Source organism: Herpailurus yagouaroundi, unplaced genomic scaffold, assembly GCF_014898765.1.
Source record: "Herpailurus yagouaroundi ecotype Mexico unplaced genomic scaffold, PumYag 166, whole genome shotgun sequence".
NCBI lineage: Eukaryota > Metazoa > Chordata > Mammalia > Carnivora > Felidae > Herpailurus > Herpailurus yagouaroundi.
The window spans coordinates 28,998,859-29,026,831 of NW_024412407.1; the positions used below are offsets into that span (position 1 = coordinate 28,998,859).

Sequence of the window (27,973 nt, forward strand, 5' to 3'; positions counted from 1 at the left end):
ATACCATATGACCTAGTAATTCCACTGCTAGGTGTTTAAAGAAACACAAAACCTCTAATTCAAAAAGATATATGCATCCTTATGTTTATTGCAGAATTATTTACAATAGCCAAGATATGAAAGCAGCCCAAGTGTCCATTAATAAAGTATGGTATATGTGTGTGTGTGTAAAATATACAATATATATACACATATGTATTATAATATGTATATATTATAATGTATATGTATATTATGTATGTACTAATATATATTATGTATTAATATGTATATATATTGTATTGTAACATGTATATAACTGTATATTGTACACACACACACATATATTATGTATATGTAAAAATAATGAAATACCTATCAGCAATAAGAAAAAAGATCTTGCCTTTTGCAACAATATGGATGGACCTAGAGGGTATTTTGCTAAGTGAAATAAGTCAGAGAAAGGCAAATATTATGACTTTACTTATATATGGAATCTAAACAAATGAGTAATAATTTTTTTAAAGACTCATAAATAAAGAGCAGAAACTGATGTGGGGTGGTGGGAGAAGCAGGTGAAGGGGATTAAGTAAGAGTTATAAACTTCCAGTTATAAAGTCATGTGGATGACAAGTACAATATAGAGAATATAGTATTATGTAATGTACGGAACTGTTGAATAACTATGTTGTACGCCTGACACGAATGTAACATTGTCTAGCAACTAGATTTCAATTAAAAAAATTTCTGGCTGAAACATAAAAAATAAAACGTCACACTGGTTAAAAAAAAAAGTGACTCATTTAAATTGGTGTTTGGTACACAGGCTGTAAGGGATAAGCAGTTGTCTTAGTGTACCTAAATTTTTTATCACAAGTAACTAGAACCATTGATCATTCTTTACCACCATTTGGCAGCTGATAAGCATATCAAATAGTATCTGTCTCTACTAGGTCTTAGGTTGAATTCCTCAATAAGCATTCAGTTTTTAAATGCTTTTCCAAGGGGTGCCTGGCTGGCTCAGTTGAGAAGCATGTACTCTTGATCTCAGGGTCATGAGTTTGAGCCCCATGTTGGGTGTAGAAATTACCTAAATAAAACAAAAAAAAAAAAAAGAGAGAAAGAAAATGGTCTTCCAGCTTCTGCCTTTGCTCCCTTATAGTCAATTCTTCAGTCTGGGTGACTCTTAAAAAACATAATCCAGATCCTTTTCTCAAATTCCTCCAATGGCTCCCCATCTGCTCAAAGATAAAGTCCCTTCACATCAACCCCAGCCCTACAACACACCATGCATGATGTAATGTAAGCTCCAAGCAGCTAGAATTTTTAATGTTTTGTTGAATGCAGCATCACCAGTACCTGGAATCCTAGTAGGACAACGTAAGAAACTCGTGTATTTAAATAAATGATCTTGCCTCAAGGGTTTTTACACTTGCTGTTCTCTCTGCCAGGAATGCTAATCCCTCAGATACCTGCATGACTTCCCACTCAGCCTCTCAGGGCTTTGCTCAAATGTCACCGATCAATAAGGTTTTACCAACTACCCTACTTAAATCACATCACAAATTCCCTATCCCTCCCTCCACTTTGTTTTCCTTCACAGAATTTCCACCACCTTTCCCCCTCTATATGTATTACTCATCTGCATATTGCCTGTCATCTCCCATCCCCACACTTATAAGTTCCATGAGATCAAGAATATTTTATTTTGTTCACTGCTTGAACCCGTAGCATCCAGAGCAGCGCCTTGCACATTGCAAATGCCCTAAGAGTTTGCGTTCCAGGAATCTTTTATTAAATTTGAAGGCTAACAGTTAACTTCATGACATTCCCTAGTACAACAGCAACAAATTTCTTTGCTAGAAATATTTGCTCTAAAATCTCCAGTATAAATACTTAGACTTCCATCTGAAGCCACACAAGTAACCTAAAAACTGACATAAATTATGATTAAACGGATAATTCATTCTTCAACATTGCCTAATCACATCCCAGAAGTCTTTTTGTACTTATAGTAAATCTGAAATAATGATCTGAAATAATAATCTGAAGTCAGAAGAGTTCAGAAATCTTGTGCCCCCACTACCTAAAATATGAACAGAAAATAACAAAAAATGTTCAGTATCACTAGATCAGCAGAAAATGTAAATACTTACAGTATTTACTGATCTATTTCAAGATCATTATGCTGAGTGAAAGCCAAACAATCGAGTACATACTGTATGATTCTGTTTATTTAAATTTTAGAAAATGCAAACCAATCTACATGGAGACTAGAGCTCAGTGGTTGCCTGGGCTGGGCTGTAAGAGAAGGACAAACAAGCATGAGGAAACTTACGGAAGTGATGGAAATGTTCTGTCTTAACTGTTGATTTCAAAGTTAGGTGCATCTGTCAAAACTCACCTAACTGTACAATTAAGATTGACTGACAGACAAAATACTTACTGAAGTTAGTTAAGATTATTTTTGTGATCACCCATGACTGGGGAGTTTTTTATTCCCCAAGAATAATCAGAAAGATGAAGGAACCTACATAGATTTCTTCCAATGACAAGAAAAGACCATATATCTCAAGTGGATTTGAAAGGATAAGATAAACAGGTTAAGACTGTACCCGTCAAACCATGCTCATCAAAACAAGGACTATACAAATCCTCTTAGGTAATAATAGCATGCCATTTTATAAATGAAAAAAAGCAGGCATAGAGGGTTCAACATCCCCCAAACCACAGTTTTCAGCTGAACTGAGAATCAAACACAAGCGATTCTCTTAACTCACTTTTCCACCTTAGAATGACTAAATTTAAAGGTTGGTAATATTCAAGTATTGGTACAGGGCAGGGAAAAAAGCATTCACATCCAATTTATGTTGGCACCACCCTTTCAGAAAAACATTTCAGTAATAACAAACTTAAAATAGACACAACTCACAACTCTTTTAAGCCAGCTAATACTCCCTTCCAGGAAATGACAATACAGAAATCTTTTCAACTATATTTTCAAGAATGCTGCTGTATTAATTACATGACAATAAATTTGTAAGCAATCTTAATGTCAACCAATAAGAAATGGCTAAATAATTTAAGGTGTATCACACCTGGCCATAAAAAAAGAATGAGATCTATACAGATGTCTTGAGTAAAAGCCAAACCCTAGAACTGAGTGTATAACAATTTAAGAAGCAAACACAAAGGTTGGGAAGGAATCATCAAAATACTTATCTGGAGACCAGGAAAAGCGTGCTCAGTTGAAGTAATGACTTTCACTTTTATCCCTATTTCTCATACTGTTAATTTCTTCATTTTTGCAAATATAATTTAATAACAAAGAAACTAAGATATATTTTTAACGACTATCAATGTTAAAGACAAATTCTGAATGAACTGCCAACTGTTCTGAATTACTGATTTAGGGAAGAACATACAGTGAAAGAGATTCACAGAAACTTAACTAAGCTTCCTTACCTTCTATAAAGAATGACATTTACTACAATCTTTTAGGGGCATTATGCAGGTATTAAAAAGATATTTAGGTAATAAGAAGATAACCAATTAGGCTTTCTTAATCTCTGAAATTCAAGAAGACATACCTGGGAATCTCCTGACCCACTCTTCTGCAACACTCAATGACATTTATATAAACCTATCCACACTGGGCCCAGCTATTAAGAGTAAATATGCTCATGTTTTACAATCTATTATTATTCCTTTGCTACATATTCTCCAGAAAATTATTTCTGCTTTTCTAAAAGGAAAAAGACCCCAAATGTAAACCTAATATAAGAGCTGTTAGGCATAGATTCATGAAATGGTTGTAATAAACATATAAATCTTTGGCAATTTCTTAATAAATTCATAAGATTTGTAAGACACATAAATTCATTAAGATTTTTCTTTAGCAGAAGCATATAAATATCGGAGAGAAAAAGGTCCTTGAGTGGGGACAATGCTCTGGGACAACAAAACATTTAAATAAAGAAATCAAGTGCTGGATAACTCCTTCAAAATACTATTACTTAAACATATTACTCATATCATACATAAATATAACTGAGGTCTTATTGTAATAAAAAAATGGGGCTTTACCAAAAACTAAATTAAGCACCTTTTTCACAAAATTAAATAAACCAAAAATGGTTACAAGTGAATATATAAAAATACAGCATCAGTAATCCTTTACACTGAGCATGTTTAGACAAACTACAATTCCCTTTATAGGTTTATAAATAAAAGTACATAACATTATCACAGTATGGTTTAAGCTGACTGCTTCAACCCTACTAGTGTTTTATGGACAGAATTCTCCAAAATATGTTACTATAACAAGTACTCTCCTATAATACTCTTTCAACAAATCCTTTACAGATTATTTTGTGCCATGTATCATGCTAGGGACTGGCTGTGGCAGAAACACTGAAAACAACTTTATAGTGGTATTGCAATTGTACATTTATTTCCTCTCTCACATTGTGAAAAGCAGTGTGGTATAGTGAAAAGAATACTGATGTAGAAAAAAATGTGGGCTGCAATTCCTGACCTAACCACTAACAACTCCTTTTTATGTTCAGAGTAACAGAACTATGTGTTATGTACCATGCAAAACTGATTCAGAAAAATCTGACTGGAGTATGTAAATGTTAAAAAAATTTTTAATTAAAAATAAGAATACAGCATTTCATTACATTTTTAAGGCTCTGAGGCTCATAACCATTGGAAATGACAAAACACTCTAACCTAAAAAGAAAAAAGAATTCTGCAGGCTCTTATTTATATTAAAGCTATAATGTTAGAATTATATAACCTTCTACCAGGTCACAGATTCTTTAAGAATTAAAAAAGAAAAACATGTAAGAAATTTTCTAACAAATTTTATCCTTTTAAGAAATAGTCTCTAATTGTCTAGAAAAATATTTTTAATTTTCAAAATGTACTGTTTCCTCTCTCAAAAACCCACAACATTCAGGGTGCCTGGCTGGCTAAGTCGGGGGAGCATGCAACTCTTGATCTTGGGGTTGTGAGTTCAAGCCCCACACTGGGCATTACTTAAAAACAAAATCTTAAAAAAAAAAAAAATTCAAATAACATATATGACTTAACTACTTTTCTAAAAAAGACTATGTATGTATATTAGCATCTCTTTGTAGGTCTACAACCCTAGGCCTTCTTTACAGATAAGTATCAGTTTTTCGTACTGAGAATCTACCTAAACCAAGAATTTGTGTCTGCCTTTTAGAGAACTATGCAGTGGTATTAAAGGTTTAACAACAACAACAAAAAAAGTTTATACAGAAAGCACCCAACTATTTTACAGACTCCAACCATATTTTTCCATTTAAAATTTTATCCAAGTATCTAACACTTCTGTTGATCATATATTATTAAAACAAGAATTCAAATAGCAAACAATAAAAGATGTTTTAAGTAATTGTGGCAAGTTCTATCCTTTTAAGAGTACTTGCATATTTAAAACATTTTATTAAGGTGTGAAAGGGAAAAAAGTTTTACAGTCAAAGATTTACTGACATGATTATCAATGCTTTCAATCAGAGTTAAACAAATCTTAAAATACGCATTGAGAGTTAATTATTGTCCATCTTAATTTCCTTTCATCTGAAATTCAGAAGTCATGTGTCCACTTTAGGGAAGATTTATATATGAAAAAGTTTATTAGAAAAATAAACAACTTTAAATTTTACAATATTTTCCACTTCCAAAATTCTTTTGTATAGAGCAAATGTGCCTTATGGTTTAAACATAAACTTGACTTACAAAATCTCATTTAGTCCTAAAGATACAAAAACACAAATGGTGAAATTGAGAAATTCAATGTAAAAATTTTTTTTAAAAACACCATTTGTTGCAGATACCTAATATGGCAATATTTACTGAAAATAAACAACTTTTACTGAACTTTACTGTACTGGTGTATTACCAAAATTAACATTATCAAATCAAAATGTAGATTAAGTTGTGTGGTTTAGGTTTATTTTTCCAAAAATTTTATCAACTATACCAGGAACTGGCAAATTTTTCCTTAAAAGGTCAGAGAGTAAATATTTTAGGTTTGCAGGCCCTAAGTTCTCACTACCCAACTCTGCTACTACAGGGAGAAAGCAGTCATACTTTCTCCTGAATGGATATACCTGTGGGCTGCAGTTTGTCTGCTGCTGAACTAGACAATGGATTTTGAGTAAGAGATTATTTCAGGTGCCATATTACAAATATGTCACATATAGGGGTCAGGAGGAACAATATAAAAGAGTAAACATCACTAAATGAACTATTATAAGTTAAAAATTTCACACTTATTTCCCAATCTTAATTGTATGTGTGTATATATACAAGTTACAAAACTATTTCAATTCCATATTCTTTTTGGTGTGTTAATATAGTATCAGACCGAAGTCAGATAAGCAGCAAAGTACCATGAGAGATTCAGTACTCAGAGGCTAGCTAATCAATAACCATGAAATTAGGTTTTGACATCTAAATATTTCTACACGAAAAAATTAATTTATTTGCTGTGCCCCTAAAGAAAATGAGATGTATATTTCAGATGTCGTTTTAAAATTCAATTGAATTGTTACAATTTTGAAGCTAAATGTGATTTGCTTTGTTTTATTAGAAAAAATACTCAGGCAAGGTCTACAATCATCGGTCAATTAAGAATGACTTACAAGAACATGAGGCAATAAAATAAAAAATACAGGTACAAACTATATATCTGAAACACTTCTATTTGGCAATTTTATAACAAATCAAAATTTTAAAAGAACAAAGGAGATCGCAGATTACTTCGTAGATACAGAATAAAGCAATTGATGAAGTGCTTAAGCAAAAGAAAACAAAAAAAGTAAAACACACTGCTTTCCTTTTCTTTTTAAAAAATAAATCACATTTGCTACAGATCAAATGGATAATACCCTTATTAAACAACCATTCCAGAATGTCTTATAGTAGCAGTGCTTTTATTTGCACTTCATTTAATTTTATATGACTCATTTCATGTATATAGATAGCTCTTTACCCCACTGTTAACGAATAAAGTCTCCCATAATTTTTATTATTTTAAAAATTTTTTTAAAGTAAATGAGAAATGATTTATGTATCATGGAACCTTTCCCATTTTGGAACCAAAGGCTTAATTCTATATTTTTGTCTATTCTTTTCTTTAAAAAATTTAGTGTAAAAACTGCTGGTTTTTATATCACTGTAGTAAAGTGAAAACTCCTCAATCAGGAGTATTTTTCTGCAGTTTGACTGCATATAACCACATATACTTTACAATATGTCCTTCCAACAGTAAGGAAATAATTGATTTCACGGTCACTGTCAGAAATGAGTGCCATAATTCTATTATGGGTATAGGTCCTCCCTCAAAGACTTTCTGGAAGGATGTTCAATGTGTTTTGTTCTTATAGATATTAACAGTAGTACATAGTCCCTTAAGTCTGCAAAGACATTTATTGTTAAAGAAGGTGCTTTATTAACAATTCCTCTGGCAGCACTAGTGAATTACAATATCCTTCAATATTATTTCTACCCATAATATATACATTTAACTTTCATGCCTCTAGAAAAACATCTACAGTACATTTCATAATATAAAAATATATTACAAATCTGCTGAATTATTTACAAGCAATGTTCTATTATCTCTATGCAACATTTGTTTGATACAATACTAACAAGTTACACATATTTCCATTTCTGTAAGTTAAAAAAAATCCATATGGCTTCCTGCTTACCAAGCAAGAAAGTGATTTTATTTTCCTTTTCAAAACCAACTTTGGTGCATAAAGGATTCAGTTTGAAGATACTTAAAAAAAAAAAAAAAAAAAAATACAATTTTTCTTATGTTAAGATAAAACAGCTCATAAACCAAATGCTTTCCTCAGAAAAAAAATTAGAGGCTTATATAGGTTAAAATGAAAATATGAGGATTATTCAAATAATTTGAAATCGAGGTTTTTCAAAAACCGTTAACAGATTAGTTATATAGGTAAATATTAACATACTGTACTCCATGAGAAAACCCTAGTCCTGAAAAGGGAGCCACCAGACATACTGCAACACTCTTTAACAGAAATTTTCAGCCCTAATTCGATAGACGAATTTTTAGTTGATTGCAAATGTCGTTCACTGTTTGCTTAAATACAAATTGAACACTTTTCTTATCAGAGTTCTGCAAAAGAACACAAATGGCAACCAATCACATCTATTTATCATAATTATCTCTTGATAATTTTCATTGTCTAAATATTTCCTAATATGACTTCAACTCAACAGACACTGTCAAGACAAATATCCTTACAGTGCTTTTGGTAATTTAAGGGCACATGTTGTAATTGTTTTTTTTTCCAATATAAACTACTGTAATTGCTAAAGGGGGAAAAAAAAGCAGCTTAAAGCAGCAAGCATGCAAAGCCTTTAAGAAGCTGTTCCACTAAGTTGCCAGAAGAGTGTTTGCTCAGTCTCCCACAGTACCATTCCATGAAAATGTGGATATACAGTAATATATTAATATATTCCACAGAAGAGCCTACTTCATTCACAGAATGTTTACACTAAGCATAAATATTACTCTAAATACCGGATTTAAGAAAAAAAAAAGGAAGGGGGTTATGACTCTAATGTGCAACTTTTACTAAACCCATTGTCAGTGACTAAGACTGCAGGTGTCCCCGCTTGTTTGCTTTTTATGTATTTATTTATTTTTTACCTCTTCAACCTCTTCTGCGGCATTGTTCTAGAAAAAGAGAAAAAGGAATATTCTTTTATTGGACTGAATCAAAAACACATTAAGTATTTCAAAAGAGACATTAAAAACATTAATAAGATATAGGCAGTGTGATAATCACTGATCATTAAAATTTATTTCCAAAGCATTCATACATTAATGGATGCAAATTTCAGTTATATAATATAGCTTTTTAATAAATCCTTTTTATGTAGGCTAATGTGATTCTAAAAAAGAATATCATGCCTAACACATGTATGTTAGCCAACTAGGACTTTAAAACTGATGTTTAAACCTTGAATAAATATGTTCTTTTTAGTTTCATTTTGAAGTTAATAATTATTTTTAGGTTTGTCATGCTTTCATTTTGAGATGTGTATAAGCCACAAAATATTTCTCCTAAAACAAGTCTGAATAATCACTTTATTCTTTTTACTTAATTTCACAAGTTCTCCAAATCAAAATCCAGACCTCGCTCACATGTTACACCACAGCAAATGTAGCCAGTTCTATTAATCTGTACCACTTTAGGAAAGACTCCATTCTAATTCCAGAATAGCAGAATCATGAAAATTTAGAGTCAAAATTAAATGTTAAGACCGGGGCAGGGGGCAGTAGTACAGTTAAAGAAAATTAACTCCACAGATACATTTAATATGTCTTAAGAACACCTTCATTACCCAAGAGTGACATCAATTTAGAATTGCAGACTTAACACTTTCAGAACATACAATGCAATTCCTATGCTCTTTTGGACAATAGTTCTGCACCCAAATGGTTTTTTTTTTTTTAAGTTAATTTCACTAATATCTAAATTGCTTCCTATATACACAAAATAGCAAAAATAAGCTGTCTGTGAAAAAGGAAGAGCCTCAGAGAGGGAGAAGTAGAATGCAGGGCAGAAACACAAAGTTAGTCTGAATCTTATAATTAAGATTCATGCCCCTTTGTCAACTCTCTGCCTAAGGGATGTTTACAACCAGTTCTAATAGCAGGGTGGCTCTCCCCAAATATCACTCTTTTAAAATGCTAATTTTAATTACTCCCTTCAAAGAGTCAGCAGAAATAAACCCTAAATTAAGTACCAGTAAATAAAGAATATTCAATTATTTTTCTTAAAAAAAAAAAAGGTAAATCATGACTTGCCCGTATTTTTGATAGTGGATTTCCCTCAATCTCTCCTCTGAGGTAATTTCACCGTTTTTTCTCAATAGTTAATAGTTAATTTCTCAAGAACACAGTTCCATCACACAGAAAACAAGTTTTTATTGTACTTATTATTAGCATCTGCACTAGAAGATCTTTAAAACAATTTGCGGGGTTGGAGTGCCTGGGTAGCTCAGTTGGAAGCATCAAACTTTTCATTTCAGCTCAGGTCATGATCTCACAGTCGTTGGATCGACTCCAAGTTGGGCTTTATGGTGACAATGCAGAGCCTGCTTGGGATTCTCTCTTCCTCTCTCTGCCCTCCCCCTCCAATCAAAATGAATAAACTTAAAAAATAATAATTTGGGGGGAATAGGGAAAACTTAAGAATCTTGGGGGTTTCCACAAAGCAAGTCCCATTCATTATGTGAGAATTTCCCTCAGAAGAGATCTTAAATTATAGAAATCCTATTATACTGAATTACATTCCAGAAAGTTGAGTCACAGAATAAACAGAACCTTCAGAGTGTTTAACTGCTACAGGATTTGACCTAGGGATAGAGTCTCTTTATGACAGCTAAAATTCACACTTGGGATTATCAATTATTATATGCTATCTTATTCTTATTCAACCTATTCCTATGCAAAATACATATCAAGTTGAAATTGATTTTTAAAACATAAAAATCTGCTCATAAAGAGTGCCTTTTAAGCATTTTCCCCACTTTCTGAATCACCCTAGTATACGTCATTTGGATGGAGGCAGTGTGGAGTTCAATCATACCCTATCTGTGTAACCTTAGGCAAGCTATTTAAACTCTTGCCTCAGTTTTCCAATCTGTAAAACAGAGATAGTAACACCTACTTCACAGGCTGCTGTGAGGATGAAGTGTATGTAAAGCACCTAGCAAAGTGACTCAGCACATAGTCAGAAATGTTGGTCTCTTCTCCTTCCCCCCCTATACCTTCATAAGCACAGCACACTAAAACAAAGGTCAGATCAGAAAATTATTAGCAATGTGAACACTGAGCTACCTCTTAAAAACAAACACAACAATATTTAAACTGTTCTAAAGGCTTGGGTAGAGTAGAAGTTTAAAAATTCATCATTTATGGTATTTTAGGGCATTTGTGGTATATTCCCAGATCCATAAAAGTCTGGTATTGTAAAAAGAATTACGTATGTAAACAAAAGACACTTATTTTCAAAATAGTATGTACATTAGAATTTAAGCTACATAAGATAAATCTGGAATTAAGTTGGCATATAAACTTTACCAAAATAATTATCTTTCTGGATTCTACAATTTATAAGCTTTTGTGATGTAATTTCCATATACAAAGCTCCAGAAAGCAAGCTATGCTTGGTACTGAAATTCAGTACTTAAAATTAAGTCCTAACCTTATATCCAAAAAGTTTAGGGAAATTTAAGATTATGATTCAAAAATTAAAACATCTAATCAAGAATTAAATTACCTGTATATGTTTGGATCCAAAAGCAAGGCAGTATCTTTGGGTAGCTTTGATAAATGAACTACTTTAGTTTTTAATTGATGTCGTTCACTTTCATTCACCCACACGTCAGGCAGACTATGAATTAAAAAACAAGTCATAAATGAAAAAGCATTCATTTTAAACTTACCCTTTATATAACTTCACATTACCCAGACTTTTCTGTTAGCGTGACTGAGCCACAGAAATTAACAACGTTCTCAGAAGCCAAAGAAATAGCAACGGGATGCGGAGTCCCAGGTAAAAAAATGACAGTGAAATTTCAGGCATGAATTTGGGAATGAATTAGGAATTTTTGCTGGCAAAGCCATATCAAACTTAGAAACACATATTATAGAACACTGCCTTGTCTTTTAGTTCAATGAGTAAATGTCATACTTGAGCTTGACTTGATGGAGTTTTTCTTTTTTTTTTTTTTTTTTTATTGAAGTAGAGTTGACATCCAATGCTGTATTAGTTTCAGGTATACAACATAGTAATTCGACAATGCCAAAAATTACTCTCTCACCATATCATATTATTATAGTAATATTGACTATATTCCTTATGGTAACACCAAGTTGAGAAATAAGTAAACACTCAAGTAGATTAAACTCTACTTTAAAAAAATGCACATGACCAAAATCCTGAATTCAAAGAAATTCAATCCTATCGGGAAATTCAAATAAAAACAATTTGATTGATATTTATACTGATCAATATCCAAAATACTAAAAATACATAGATATTTGACTATACTTTAAAGAAACTGTTTATAACCTTAATATAAAAAGAGCTCTTACAAATCAGTATGAAAAGGTGAATATTCCTCAGGGAAAAAGGAACACGATAGACAAAGGATACAAACCAACAATTCACCAAAGATAAAAACAGTTTAAAAATTATCTTATTTGTAATCAAAGAAATATAAAATGTAAGAATGATAACAATGTTAATAACCAGAGAAATAAGCTCTCTAATGTAGTGGATAGGATTATAATTGGCACAAATTTTCAGGAAGGCGATGTGTATTGAAACCCATCAATAATTTGCATATTTTGTGTACTGGCTGATCTTAATATCTCTTTAACAGTAGAGAAAAACAGGGACCTTTAGTGTTTCAGCAAAAAAAGGAGTTCATTAAATAAATTTTACACAGCCATTTCAAAATATTTTACAGTAGCATTTCCACAAAACCTGGATGGAGGGGATGTGTGTGGAAAATATGTTCTACGTTAATGGAAGTTTGATAGTCACAGGATTAAAAAAAAGCTAGATTTCTTTACTAATATGCTAACATGTATGTAAACTCTCAAATCTATTGAAGAACTCTTAATTCACATCACATTAACATCTCCTTAGAATGAAGTCTGAGAAACAATACTGTAGAAAAATACTGAGTAACAAAAGATAAATGTTAACCACATACTATTAATTTCTGAAAAACCAAGTATACACAATTGAGAGTCCATTCATTTATTCTATTCTTGGTATTTATTGATTTTACCCCAAACTTCTATGATTTATATACCTTTATTACCTTTTCTAACAAAAAGAATTTTAATAAAAACATAAAAGGAGGGGCACTTGAGCGGCTTAGTCGGCTAAGCGTCCGACTCTTGATTTTGGCTCAGGTCACGATCTCACAGTGCGTGGGTTTGAGCCCTCCATCAGGCTCTGTGCTGACAGTGCTGAGCCTGCTTAGGATTCTCTCTCCCCCTCCCCCTCTTCCTCCTTCTCTGCTCCTCCCCCAATTGTGCTCTCTCTCCAAAATAAATAAACATTAAAAAAAAAGATAAAAGGAAAATTAAACATAAAAACATGAAAAACCTAAGGATTTTCAGGGCCAGAAAAATATAATGCTTTTGGAAAACAAGCCAAATGATTCTTCTTTATCACTGTGAGCTAGAAAATGTTTAGAATTTTTTTAAATGATTCAAACACAGGCAAAACTAAGGCTGCTTGCATACTGCCTGAGGGTCATCTAAAAATCATAAAAATAATTACATTCTAAAAATGATTAAAAATTGCTACAACAACTTTTATTGAAAACAGAAACAGCTAGTTGTAAAGGTTGTAACTTGAGTCAGGTACTATAAGAACTTTCACAGATTCTTTAACCCTGACAGGTCAAAATGTTTTGCAGACTAATTTCTGTAATTCTTTTATATTCAAACACAGTAACTATTCAAACACAGTAAATATTTGAGTGTAAGATCATAATAAAAATAAGAGTGTCTATGGGGCACCTGAATGGCTGTTATTAAGCATCTGACTTCAGCTCTGCTGTCAGTACACAGCCACTTCAGATCCTCTGTCCCCTCTCTTTCTGCCCCACCCCCACACCTGTATACTCTCTCAAAAATAAACATTAAAGGGGCGCCTGGGTGGCGCAGTCGGTTAAGCGTCCGACTTCAGCTAGGTCACGATCTCGCGGTCCGTGAGTTCGAGCCCCGCGTCAGGCTCTGGGCTGATGGCTCAGAGCCTGGAGCCTGTTTCAGATTCTGTGTCTCCCTCTCTCTCTGCCCCTCCCCCGTTCATGCTCTGTCTCTCTCTGTCCCAAAAATAAATAAAAAACGTTGAAAAAAAAATTTTTTTTTAAAAATAAAAATAAAAATAAACATTGAAAAGAAAATAAGAAGGATGCCTGAGTGGCTCAGTCAGTTAAGCATCTGACATTGGCTCAATCATGATCTCATGGTTTGTGAGTTTGAGCTCCACACTGGGCTTTGGGCTGACAGCTCAGACCCTGGAACCTGCTTTGCATTCTGTGTCTCCCTCTCTCTCTCTGCCCCTCCACAGCTCGCACTCTCTCTGTCTCTCTCAAAAATAAACATTAAAAAAATTTTTTTAAAGAAAATAAGAGAGTCTATTAATTATACAGTATTTCAAATACTTACATGTCTTCAGGCATCCAATGAAGCAAAAGTTTTATCTTTCCAGAATCCTCTTTTCTCTTAGCTATTACCTAGTAATGATATAAGAGATCATAAAAACGATTTGTAAAACATTATTTTAATGCATCAATAAAAAGCAGTTTTGATTCTAATTAAGAATTTTTAAGTATTCATATCCTGGACCAGATATTATCACAGAATTTTGTTCTGACCTGCTTTAATAGCAGCTTCACCTTTTGATCATATATTTTCACAAAAGAAACAGAGAAAAAAGGAGTTGAAAAAATTTTGTATGCCCAAATATTAATACCATATTATCTTTATTAAGGGACTGAAAAATGTTATTTATTTTACTATTAAAGTCTGAAGATTAGCTAGACTGCCAACCAACAATGCATTATTAGTTGAAAAATTTTTTTTAATTTTTTTAATGTTTATTTATTTTTGAGACAGAGACAGACAGAGTGTAAGTGGGGGAGGGGCAGAGAGAGAGGGAGACACAGAATCTGAAACAGGCTCCAGGCTCTGAGCTGTCAGCACAGAGCCCGACGCGGGGCTCGAACCCACGAACCGTGAGATCATGACCTGAGCCGAAGTCGGACGCTCAACCAACTGAGCCACCCAGGTGCCCCTAGTTGAAATATTTTTAAAGAATAAGATGGTAAAGAAAAAAGAACTGCGGAGATGGGAGAAGTCTATAATTTATGACTAAGATATTTGTTGTTTACTTGGGTGTTTTTGTTTGCTGGTTGGTTTGTGTTACTTTAAATGAAACAGCCAATCAGTGTTTAGGTTCAATTATAAGGAATGTACAGATCAACCTAAATTAAAAAGACCTACATAACATAAAGTATAAAAAAGGGAATATACTGGGGTGCCCAGTTAAGTGCTCAACTTCAGCTCAGGTCATGATCTCGCGGTCCGTGAGTTCGAGCCCCCCGTAGGGCTCTGTGCTGACAGCGCAGAGCCTGGAGCTGCTTGGAATTCTGTGTCTCCCTCACTCTCTGACCCTCCCCGGTTCATGCTGTGTCTCTTTCTCAAAAATAAACATTTTTAACAAAGGGTAATATATTGGTCATTCATTACTAGATTCTGAAAATTAAGATAATGCTTAAATAATAACTGACCAAAATGGTATTTTGTAACTCTTACAACTTCCATATTAGCAAAATTAGCACTGTAGTGTTCTCATAATCCAAGTCTCAGTATTTTCACCAACTTTAAGCTGCAAACAGCCACCTCAAAATATGTTGAAGCATTATATTAAAGTAAAAACAGCACTTTATACATCAATAAAACTTGTAACTCCCATTACTTAAAAATCAATAGTTAGGTACTCTAATTCTAGACTTGATAATAAGATTAATTTAAAAGACTAAAGACAAATCTGAGGATGCTGAAACAAAACACCTCTACAAAAAAATTATAATATAAAAACAATGCAAACCAACTGACTAGTAACTAGGATTCTGCTGACCTCTTCTGGAGAAGGCTCGGAAGAAAATGTTTCAATTAAAGACGACAAATTAGGCAAACTGCATATAGCATAGTACCACCTCACACATATATTTTTCTGCAAAACCGTTTCATTATCTACACAGTTATTTCCTATAAATGCTTATTTGATTACTAAGGAAACTTAAAATTGCAGTTCATATTGAATATCTGACTGCTAAAAGAAGCGATTCTGTTTAACACATACCACCTCCATCAAAACCTTTCTAGTCATGGAACTTGGGTGAACCTGTCCACCTAACTCCTTTCTTTTCTTTTTTTTTTCTTTTTTTTTTTACATTTATTGATTTCTGAGAGACAGAGAGATAGAACGTGAGTGGGAGAAGGGCAGAGAGAGAAGGAGACACAGAATCCAAAGCAGGCTCCAGGCTCTGAGTTGTCAGCCCAGAGCCCGATGCGGGGCTCGAACTCAAGAGTTGTGAGATCATGACCTGAGCTGAAGTCGGACGCTTAACCGACTGAGCCACCCAGGTGCCCCACTCCTTTCTTTTCTATTATGTCCACGAAGACCTGTTCCCAGACTGATGCCTCTTGCATCCACTTTCCTCAGCAAAAAGCATTCCTCAAGATTACACTCTACTTTTGTGGCTCTTCCTTAGTCAAGGTACTTGTGCTTCCACAAGGTCACTTGAGATGCAAATCATCCCTACTCCTTAGTTTTTATGGAAAAAAAACTTGTCATACCTTGTATGACAAACATAGGTATATTCTTAAAATCTCTCAAATGTTTTCTACAGCTAAAAAGCTTATTTTCATCTTCATAAATGGTTTTGTCTCTGAAAATTAAAAAAGAATTTTTCCAGACTCCTAATATCATCACCACTATTTTTAGGTCCTTCACTTTTTTGATCATAACTATTCCTCCCATGGTGAACCTAAGGATTTCATCACAAGGGAGATGCTCTAATGAAAGCATGTGAATGTTGATGCTTCATTTCTTAAAACACAACTGTACTCATCATTGTCACCACTATTCCCTAATATGTAGAGATACTTGCTCATTACCAAACCATTATTTCATCAGATTTATTGTCCTTTAAAATCAGTGATAAGCCCCAAATCTCACTCCTTAGACTTCTTCATTTATACTTAGTTCCTACATGATTCTATCCAGTCTGATTCTTTTAAATACCACTAATATGCTGAAAACTTACATATTTGTATCTGTGGCCATACTTCTTCTCTGAGCTCAAACTCTTACATCCGTGTGCCTAAGTTAAAGAGGGAGTAGATTCTCTACTGAATGTATCAAAATTATAGCTCTTGACACTCCCCTCTCCCCCAATCTGCTTTCCCCAAAGCCTCTATTAAATAGCAACTCCACTACTTTGCCCAGTTGCCCAGGCCAGAAACACTGCGGGCATCCCTTACTTTCATTACCAAACCTGACATCTGATCCATCATAATTCTGGTTAGTAGTACTTTCAAAAGATATCCAGAATCTAACCCTTCTCCACATCTAACCATTCTAAGCATCTCCACCATAACCATTCTGGCCTTTTCTCACCTGAGATAAAAAGGCTGATGTCTCTTTCCCCCACCCTGACCTACATTCTGTCCTCAACACACAAAACAAGTGAGCACATTAAAATCCACATGAAAGAGGGGCACCTAGGTGACTCAGTCGGTTAAGCATCCGACTTCAGCTCAGGTCATGACCTCAGGGTTTGTGAGTTCGAGCCCCATGTCAGGCTCTGTGCCAACAGCTCAGAGCCTGTAGCCTGTTTCAGCTTCTGTGTCTCCCTCTCTCTCTGCCCCTCCCCTGCCTGAACACCCTCTCTCTCTCTCTCAGAACTAAACATTAAAAAAAAAAATCCACAAGAGAAAAGAGATCAGTGAGTTCACCAGGGTAGGGGATGGAGGCAGAGATGAACTATAAAATTACAGTAGGAAACCTTTGAGTGATGGGAATGTTCTGTATCTTAATTGTGGCGGCAGTAGTGGTTTCACAGGTAAGTACAATAGATAACTGTTTAAGTGGGTACAGTTTTATTTATTACACCTCAATAAAAATTATTATAAAAAAAAAAAAAACATCAGACCATGGCTACTCAAATTTCTTCAACGGCTTCCCATCACACAAAGAATAAAAGCCACAGTCTTAGTCAAACAAGGTTCTCCCCACTCTGACTTAACTCTTACTCTCTCTGCTTTCGTGCATACTTGGCCTATTTTCAAACATACTTGGCATATTCCCACTTTGCAATTCTATATTTGATTTTCCCTCTAGCGATGATGTTCATCCCCCTAATAACTGAATGGTTCATACCCTCACTTCCTCTACTATTTCATCTTATCATGTCTCTTCCACTAGACATAGTTTATTGTTTTGTTTTAATCAGTTTTGTTCTCTGCTGTAACATTAGTACAAAGCAGGTGCTCAGTATTTAAGTGAATGGACAAATGAGTACTAATGCCATACTATGGGTCTGGAGACCACAACTTACTTATTGACCTTTGAAAAGAAGAACAATTATAGACCAAATCATAAGCCTACGTTACCAACTTCAAAGGAGGACTTCAACCATCACTGCTGAACAAGCCCCTGATCTTGCTGAATCCCAACAAAATTCCCCTTACAGCCATTTTAACTTTGGTCTTCACAAAATCTGTTTTTCCTTTCAATCCTTTTATTCTTATTTAGATAACTATATTTCCAATGTTTTTTTATATTTATTTTTGAGAGAGACAGAGACAGAAAGACACAGACACACACACAGACACACACACACAAACACACACACACATACACACACACACACACACGATCTAAAGCAGGCTCCAGGCTCTGAGCTGTCAGCACAAAGCCTGATGTGGGGGAGCTTGATCTCACGAACCGTGAGATCATGACCTGAGCCAAAGTCAGACACTTAACAGACTGAGTCATCCAAGTGCCCCTCCAATATTTTTTTTAATCCAATTTTTCTTTATAGAGAATATACAGTTTCACCTTTCCTCAAACCCAAACTCACACCTCTCATGTGCTCCAATCTCAGAGCAATGGTTCCCTTGCTTTGTGTCTAATCTTCTACATTTGTTGCCTTTAATTCTGGCAATCATAGTCAAAACTGGGAATTTTTCATTGGAAGTATACACAAATGAAAAAGTAAAAATGCAATGCAACAAAACCTCTAGGTTACAAGAGATGGAAAAAACAGATATTCAAACCAGCAGAGAAATTGGTATCAATATGATCTTTTGTATTTTATCCTTGTGTATTCTGATTGATCTAAATACTAAAACCTAAATTTAGTATATTTTATATTTCAAGAGTCAAAACAATCTCTTTCTCCAGAGATTCAAATCAACAAGGTCTGACCTAAAATTTACACCTCAGGGTGCCTGGGTGACTTAGTTGGTTAAGCATCTGACTCTTGATTTCAGCTCAGGTCATGACCTCACGGTTCGCAAAACCAAGCGTGGCCCACGTTGGGCTCCACACTGCATATGGGACCTGCTTGGGATTCTCTTTCTGCCTCTCTCTCTGCTCCTCTCCTCCCCACCCCCACCCCCCGCTCTCAAAATAAATAAACATTTTTTAAAAACACTTAAAAAAATAATAAAGATGACTGCATAATAAAACAGCAAAGGGCCCGGGAAAAAGAACAACTCTGTTACCTCCTAGCTAACCAAAAATAGTTATTGCTTTTTCAAATTTGGTATAGTTACCAAACTCTGGTATAGTTACCAAACAGAGGTAACTCTGTTACCTCCTAGCTAACCAAAAATAGTTACTGCTTTTTCAAATTTTCCTATATTGAACAACACAGTCATTCAGCAAATAAACGGACTACTGTGTGTCAGGAACAATTACAGAAACTTGGGCTACATCAGTAGAATAAATAAATAAAAATTCCCTCCTTCAGGGCACCTGGGTGGCTCAGTCAGTTAAGCATCAGATTCTTGGTTTGGCTCAGGCTGATCTCACAATTTCATGAGTTCAAGCCCCATGGTGGGTTCTGTGCTGGCAGCACAGAGCCTGCTTGGGATTCTCTCTCCCTGCCCCTCCCCCACTCACAATGTCTCCATCTCTCTCTCTCTCAAAATAAATACATAAACTTAAAAAAAAAATCCCTCTTCCATAAATCTTTAATTTGATGGCCATTATCTTATTTCTGTTTAATACCAACTTTAGATGTGTTTCTGAGGCTGAAGGAAAAGCATGTAAGCACTCAGGGATAAGACTTAAAAGAAGTCTAATACTCTAACTTTACAAATGAGGAAACCAGAAAAGACACCTAATTATAAGGTCAAAGCCTGATCTGCAAATGCCTACAAGCCCAAAAGTCACCCTAATATTCCTAAATAGCTCAAATTAAAGGCTAAAATATTCAATTGAATCATCAAAATGTTGAACTGTGGGGAATACAGTTGACTCTTGAACAACCCAGAGGTTAAGGCTGCCAACCACTCACCCAGTCAAAAACCCACATATAACTTTTGACTCCCCAAAAACTAACAGCCTACTGTTGACCAGAAACCTTACCGAAAACATAAACAGTCGATTAACACATATTTTGTACATTATGTGTATTATATACTACATTCTGACAATAAAGTAAACTAAAAGAAAACACTAAAATCATAAGGAAGAAAAAATACATTTACAGTACTTTACTATGTTTATTGAAAAAAATCTGTATGTAAGTGGATCTGTGCAGTTTAAACCCATGTTGCTTAAGAGTTAACTGTATTTGTTTTACAACCAACAATACAAGTAATTTTTAAAATACTGATAAAGCAGAACTTTTTGATTTTGTTAAAATATATATTCTAAGGTTTTGAGCAGTTTAGAAATGTGATTGTGAAAGTCAAAATACATGTTCTTGCAGACCTACATAGATAATTAAAAAACAAAAACAAATACTTACAGTACTATGAAAAACAACACTGTGTCCCTTCCCTAAACTTTCTATATGAGCTGAGAGGTTAAAGCATATGGCTCGATGTCTTATCGCATCCAGTGTTTGTGCATCGAAGAAATCATGTGGTCGTGCTAAAAGTCAACACAAAAGAAGTAAAGAATATTTAGAAAAATGTAACAATTTGCCAAACAGCCAAATAGTCCATTTTCTACAAAAAATGTAATAAGTAAGGGTTAAAACAATTAACAAATATCTGGTGTTTAAATAAAAAATTTTATTTTGCTTTCAGAACATGGGTTCTAGCTGACAAGAAGAATATACAAAAGCTAATGAGTAAATGTGGCTTAATTGTGCCATTTGGTGTGGGAGGTTGTAACCTCAGACCTCATGATTCCACATTTCGCTATCTTTTCCATGTAACTTCATATTTTACTCCTGCATCCTGCCTGAGCACCAGTCCTGCATTTTCAACAATCTGATGAGTATCTCCATCTATCAACACACTGAGATCTAATTCACCACAGCCAAACATATAACATGTATGTCAGGAATACTCTATAAACATGTAATCAAAAATTTTCCAAATTTGGGGCACCTGGCTGGCTCAGTGGGAGGAGCATGCGACTCTTGATCTCAGGGTCATGAGTTCAAGCCCCACGCTGGGTGTAGAGATTATCTGAATAAATAAACTTAAAAAAAAAAATTCACAATTTGACAAACTGGTAATATTATTTTGGAGTTCTTGACAATTATTTTCTTGACTGTAAATAACTCTTCCAACAACAATCTAAGAAAATTATGAATACATCCTTGAATGCCAATGAGTCCGCCAAAATTCTTTCTAACTCCCAACTCCACCAGTTATTAGCTGTGCAACTTTAGGCAAACTGCTTAATCTACTTGGCCTGTTTCCTTATTTGTGAAACGGAGATAACAGCTATAGTTTAGGAAAAAGAAATGCATGTGAAAAATGCCTTCATAAGTCACAAAGCAGTTTATATTAATAAGCTTATACTACTTTTAAAAATAAACTCACAAACCTCGAGTAAGCTTTAGTGTAATCACAAAATTATACACTAAAGGTTTAATTTGGTAAGAACATTTTTTAAATTTCTATTTTCATCCCGCTAGTATTATTATAAATTGTGCTATTTTTATTCCTAATAAGAACATTGCTCACAACAAGGAAAATGAATTTATTTTACAATTGTGGAGCTAATACATGTAATTTTTCAAGATCATATGTAATTAAGAATTACATTTTATTGACATTAAAAGAGAGGGCTTGATTTCCTGCTACAGCATATTCTGAATTACATGTATGCTGATTTACCACATTATTCTGATTTACTACTATATGAAGTGGATTTTCCTCTACTAATCATGGAGTTCTCAGAACACCTACACAAATCCACCAGAGCTTTTGTGGGGAAATGTTTCACCAGTTGGCATACTCAATACAACAACCTAAATAGCTCTTTTTTTTACTGGATCTTTCTTCAAAAGGAAATAAGCAAAACAACATCAAGTAATAAACTAGCAGAACCCACAACACTAGGAATACAACAGGAAATCAGTAAGAAAAAAATATCTGACATTTATGAAATAAAAAAGTCATGATTTGGGGCGCCTGGGTGGCGCAGTCGGTTAAGCGTCCGACTTCAGCCAGGTCACGATCTCGCGGTCCGTGAGTTCGAGCCCCGCGTCGGGCTCTGGGCTGATGGCTCAGAGCCTGGAGCCTGTTTCCGATTCTGTGTCTCCCTCTCTCTCTGCCCCTCCCCCATTCATGCTCTGTCTCTCTCTGTCCCAAAAACAAATAAACTTAAAAAAAAAAAAAAAAAAGTCATGATTTTACTTAAACACTGAGAAACAAATTCCCTTCCTGTTAGATTTGTGGCTACTGACAGGAAAATAAAGCGTACTCTATTCTGTCCATGCTCTCCAAATACGCTTTTTCCTGAGCATGATAAGCACTTAAGAAAAATAGAAACTAAAATAATAGTCTCCAAAGCAGGTCTTGTCATGATCCATTAGGGTAAGGGAAGAAAACAATATCACTACTTTTTTTATTCCATCTCAATGTTTTTTTCATATATCCTTCTTGGTAATTGTTTTATAACTTGCATCAGCAGCATTACCTGTGTGTACTGTGTAAGTACATGTCGGGATAGGGTGCCCAAGCATTTTTTTTTTCTAACTGATGAGCTGTACAATCAAAAACTTCTGGAGACCACAAAAATAGAGGCTCTATTTTCCTGTGGTTCAGAATTAAACATACCATCTGATTTCTTTTTTTGCCCTTCAGGTATGGTATTATGGGTATCCTTCCCAAGAACAGTACTATAGTTATGTAAAAGAATATTCTTAGGAGATGCATTCTTAGAATCTATGTTGTAATCAGAACAAAAAAACTACATATATAGGGAGATAAAGCAAATATGGCATATTCTCTAAATGAAGGATATGCAAGTATTTATTGTACTCTTCTTTCCACTTTACTTTGAAGTATGTTAAAACAGAAAAGCTTTGAAATAAATTTTATAAATTGTATCAAAGAGAAAATGACTTAAGCTGCAGTTCTACTGTTCATTGATATACTTCTCTCCCAATTAAGTGAAAATGACCTTTCTGAATCACATGAGGAAGGCACTAGCAAAGTGATGATTTTACTACACTGCTACAGATAGGCACATTTTTAAAGAAGGAATGGACTGTAACAGCAGCAACCCTGCCATTCAAATCTTAATAGGGACTGCTCACAATGACAGCTCCTGAATCTTTTAAAGCTCATATACTCAGGATTATCTTTATTCTCCCCCCATAAAACAGGAAACAAAAAGATTGTTTTTCCCCACCACTCTCCCTACACAGCCTGTTTTACTAGTTAATACTGGAAAAAACAACACTCTCAAAAGAGGCCATATACTTAAGCAGGCACCAGTCCCTCCTTCTCTAAGAAAGAACTAGATATTTAACTAACCCATTCTCTTTAAAAGAACTAGCAAATTGCATAGATACTACCAAATAATACGAAACAGTCAGTAAGTTTAACTGATTACACTACGTATACACAGAGATGAAAATAGTAATGAGGCTACTGAGTCAGAGAGGCGGGAAAGTGATTCCCAGCTTTGTGTGATTGCAAGTACCACATCAATATTCAAGTAAAAAAAAAAAAAAACAGATGTAATTTCTGTTTTTCTAAAAGGAAGTCAAAAGGAAAATGGATCCATAACCTAAATTCAATAGCCAACTTTGAAAAATAAACATTTATTTCAAAAATAAGAAACTTAAAAGAGAGCTTAGAAAAGTTTGTCACCCATGGTTTGTTCATTTGTCGACTGTAGCTTTGTAGTAACAAAAAAAAATTGAACATTTTAGAGACAAGCCTTCTAGTCTGGATTAGTGTCTGGAGTCTCTTCTACATTCTAATCAAATCCCAAGAGAAAAGGTAAGGTACAATCTATTTTTTTTCTATCTAGTTCACCCTTGCAGTGGACTCCCTTTCAATTACAGCTTCAGTCAATTCTCGCTCTCCATTCAGGATGTGCTGAATCAGCCAGCTGACACCACAAACCAGGCAGAGTGCTAGGCTCTGGAGCTTCAACATCAATTCCTGCTCCCCGCGTATATAAAACTTATCATCTAGACTATATCCTAAATATTGAGGATACATTTCATAATCTGGTAATTAAACATATTAACATATGTGTTACAACACATTTAAGTACAGAGACACACACTACCAATAGTTTCGCTATTCACACATACCACTCTGCAGCAGATTGGTTACTTTTACTTCATTATTACCTTTAACATGTTCAAATTTTCTAAAATATCAACACCGCCGTATTTTAAATTTTGTTTTACAGCAGAATCAAAGGACCCCTCAAACTCTGTTTACAGACTTTGTATTCTAAGGCCACATATACTTACCCTCTCTTAACTAGAAAGGTAAGACAAAACATACATCACTGAACTCTCACACTAACACCCAAGGGATCCCATCTGTTTATTACTGTTAACAAAAATACACAGAGTTAAAGAACAGTAAAACCTGAATTTGCATGAAAGCCCAACATAGAAACAAAAGCTATCTACTACATACAGATTTTTAGTGAAAAACTTACGTAATGAACGTCGTCTTTTGTTCTTTAATTTTCTCCTTTTGTTCATTCCAGCTTTAGAAGGAGATTCTTCTTTGGCCTTTGGCTGGCTAGAAACTTTTGAGGAGTTCTGCTGACTGAAGTGTGTGGGTACATGGCGAGCTAGCCCTCCCTGAGAAGCAAAGCTGGCATTGCAGCCACCAACAACACACTAGACAAAGATAAAAAAGGATGTCAGGGCTGCCATGCAAGGCACAAGTATATGAAGGAGTGAATATTCTGTTATTTTCAGAAGTAAATGAGTAACACTATAGAACTATTCCAGATAGAAACTATGAGAGATTACTACACCCTTTCTTTTTATAAGGTGCCCCAAATAATACACATTAGGCAGTGGCAGAGCTGGGAAATAAAACTCTAGTGTCACGACTCTCCAGTTTACTGCTCTTCCCACTGTACACAAGACAAAGATAGTGAGATCTTCTTCCCAGAAAAATCGGGTTTTGAATTAATCATTTTGCTAAGAAAAACAGTAACTTTTTTTTAAATCAGCGAATTACATATCCTGACAATTACTTGGGACTCCTAGATTTCTTTTTTAATGTTTATTTATTTATTTGAGAGACAGAGCACAAGATCGCGATGAGCATGGGAAGGACACAGAGAGGGAGAGAAAAGAATCCTAAGCAGGCTCTGTGCTGTCAGCACAGAGCCTGATGCGGTGCTCAAACTCATGACATGTGAGATCATGACCTGAGCTGAAATCAAGAGTCGGATGCTTAACTAACTGAGCCACCGAGGCACCTGGGGACTCCTAGATTTCTAAAATTATTTTTATCTTAACCATATATACTACTTCAATACATTCAGCAGCCTCCCTACTGTTCTACCCTGTTGTAACAGGGAAGAAATACAGTGATACTGACTTTTAAACAATTAGATCCAGCCACTCCGAGAAGACTTACCCTCAGGGTTGGTTTTACCCAACTCGTTAAGTTCCATTAAATACTGCCTGCCTCTTTAGCCTTCAGCACTTGCCAAGACTGAGATAACTACCCAAGTCACCTGGCAGATCTGCTACTCCAACAATGAATGCAAAACGTTTAGATATCATTAAAATTATAATAAACAAATTAGCTACAGTACAAAGTGTATGACATCTAACAAATGAATGTTAGTAATTAAAACAAATGCCATTTACAAAATGATCACCACAGCAAAATTCATAGCTAGATTTCCAGGGGCTCTTCTATTGGTAACTAAGCCAATTTACTTAGATTCTGACTTGACAACCAAACTCCAAGCATCAAAATCCGCCAAATCATGTCAAACACCAAATAAATCTATCACATTGTTCCTAGGTGGTTCAACGTACAATAGAGTTTATCTAGATAATACCACAAAAAAATGTACACGTTTCCAGGCTCTTTCTTTCAATCCAGGCAACTTTACCATTTTAAACTTCAACTCTCTACTAGGGATCATATCTTTATTCAGTCTCTCTAAATCTACCCAACTTAAGAAAAGCTCATCCCTTTGCAACTACATGGATGGAACTTGAGGGTATTATGCTAAGCATAATTAGAGAAAGACAAATATCATATGAATTCACTCATATGAGGAATTTAAGATACTAAACAGGTGAACATAAGGGAAGGGAAGCAAAAATAATATAAAAACGAGGGGGACAAAACCTAAGAGACTCTTAAATATAGAGAACAGAGGGCTGCTGGAGGGGATGGGGGGGGGGCTAAATGGGTAAGGGGCATTAAGGAAATCTACTCCTGAAATCATTGTTGCACTATATGCTAACTTGGATGTAAATTAAATAATAATTAAAAAAAAACTCATCCTCCTTTGAAGATACCCTCACACTTTCAGACTGCTTATCTACGTATCGCAATTAATCCTTTCTCCGTGTATTTTGAAGGCAAGAACATACTTTTATGAATATATATACGTATACATAAGTGTGTGTGTATCCAGAACCACCTTGCAAATCATAGCTATTTCTAAATATACCTGAAGAACTCAACTATTTATAGATTCTGGTAAAACTGATGCTGGCTGAAACATTTCAGAGCAAGCCCCTTAGGCAGTGCCATTCATAAATATTCTATTTATTCTGTATACAACAGACCTTTTATGGGCTTAATGGCACTCAGCATTGCTAATAAAAACCTTTGCCCATTCTAAGGTGTACACTAAGAGGCAGAGGAATGATTCAAGGTTTTAGTTCAAATACTTATTTTAAAAAAAAAAAAATTTTTTTTTTTTAAGGGCACGGGGCAGGGGGACCAGAGTGGCTCTCAGTCAGTTGAGCATCTGACTCCTGGTATTGGCTCAGGTCATGATCTCAGGGTGGTGGGATCGGGTCTGTGTCAGGCTCAAGCACGGAGCCTATTTGGGGATTCTCCCCCACCCCCCCCCATTTGCACACGCGAGCTCTCTCTCCCTCAAAATAAAATAAAAAATATTTACTCTATGTACTATGCACCATGCAAGATGCTAGAAGTATAAGGATGAATAAGACACAGTACCCCCCTGAAAGAGCTTACAATATGTCAGTAGGCATATGACACCTTAAAGAACTACAGTTAGGCTTAGGGGGCAGAGTGCTATGGGAACCCTAAAAAGGAGCAATTAACCATATCCAGTGCTTGAAAGTATTTCACTCAATTCTTTTAATACATTTTTAAATGTTTATTTCTGAGAGAAAGAGAGACAGTCAGTCAGTTTGAGAAAGTGCACGTAGGGGAGGGTCAGAGAGCGAGAGGGGGACAGAGGATCCAAAGCAGGTTCTGTGCTGACAGCAGACAGCCCCAAGTGGGGCTCGAATTCAAGAACCACAAGATCATGACCTGAATCAAAGTTGGACAATTAACCAACTGAGCCACCTAGGTGCTCCTCATTCAAGTCTTACAATGACCTTATCAATAGTGTTACCCTCAGCCTGTATCAAAAATGTTCAGCTACAGATTCTGGCGATGAAAAGTTTAGCATCTAATGGTTACTGAATTCTTAGAATTAAAAAATTTATATTTAAAAAAATATATATATTTCAAGTGCCAAGAAAAAATAATGCTTTTTAAAAGTTTCCATCTCCTATTGATTACCACACTGCCATAGAACGACACTGTCCACAAAAGCCACTAGCCAAATGTTGCTACTTAACATTTTAAGGCAACTGTAACTAAGAAACAAAATTTTAATTTTATTTAAATTAATTTTTA

The 27,973-nt window shown here is 34.8% G+C and overlaps 1 protein-coding gene across 3 annotated transcripts in view; it reads right to left on the reverse strand.

Moving 5' to 3' along the window:
* Positions 1-27,973, reverse strand: part of AEBP2 (AE binding protein 2) — a 96,559-nt gene that overhangs the window by 17,927 nt on the left and 50,659 nt on the right. The window contains exons 4-9 of one of the 3 annotated variants that reach the window (XM_040488751.1): positions 24,765-24,951; positions 20,641-20,765; positions 14,258-14,325; positions 11,343-11,456; positions 8,702-8,728; positions 6,569-8,164 (exon numbers count right to left, since the gene is read on the reverse strand). In XM_040488751.1, coding sequence (XP_040344685.1) covers positions 8,119-8,164; positions 8,702-8,728; positions 11,343-11,456; positions 14,258-14,325; positions 20,641-20,765; positions 24,765-24,951 — 567 coding nt within the window. In that variant the 3' untranslated portion in view covers positions 6,569-8,118. Of the gene's footprint in view, positions 1-6,568; positions 8,165-8,701; positions 8,729-9,420; positions 10,849-11,342; positions 11,457-14,257; positions 14,326-20,640; positions 20,766-24,764; positions 24,952-27,973 lie in introns of those variants that run through there. The other 2 variants (XM_040488750.1, XM_040488752.1) reach the window with 2 other exon arrangements.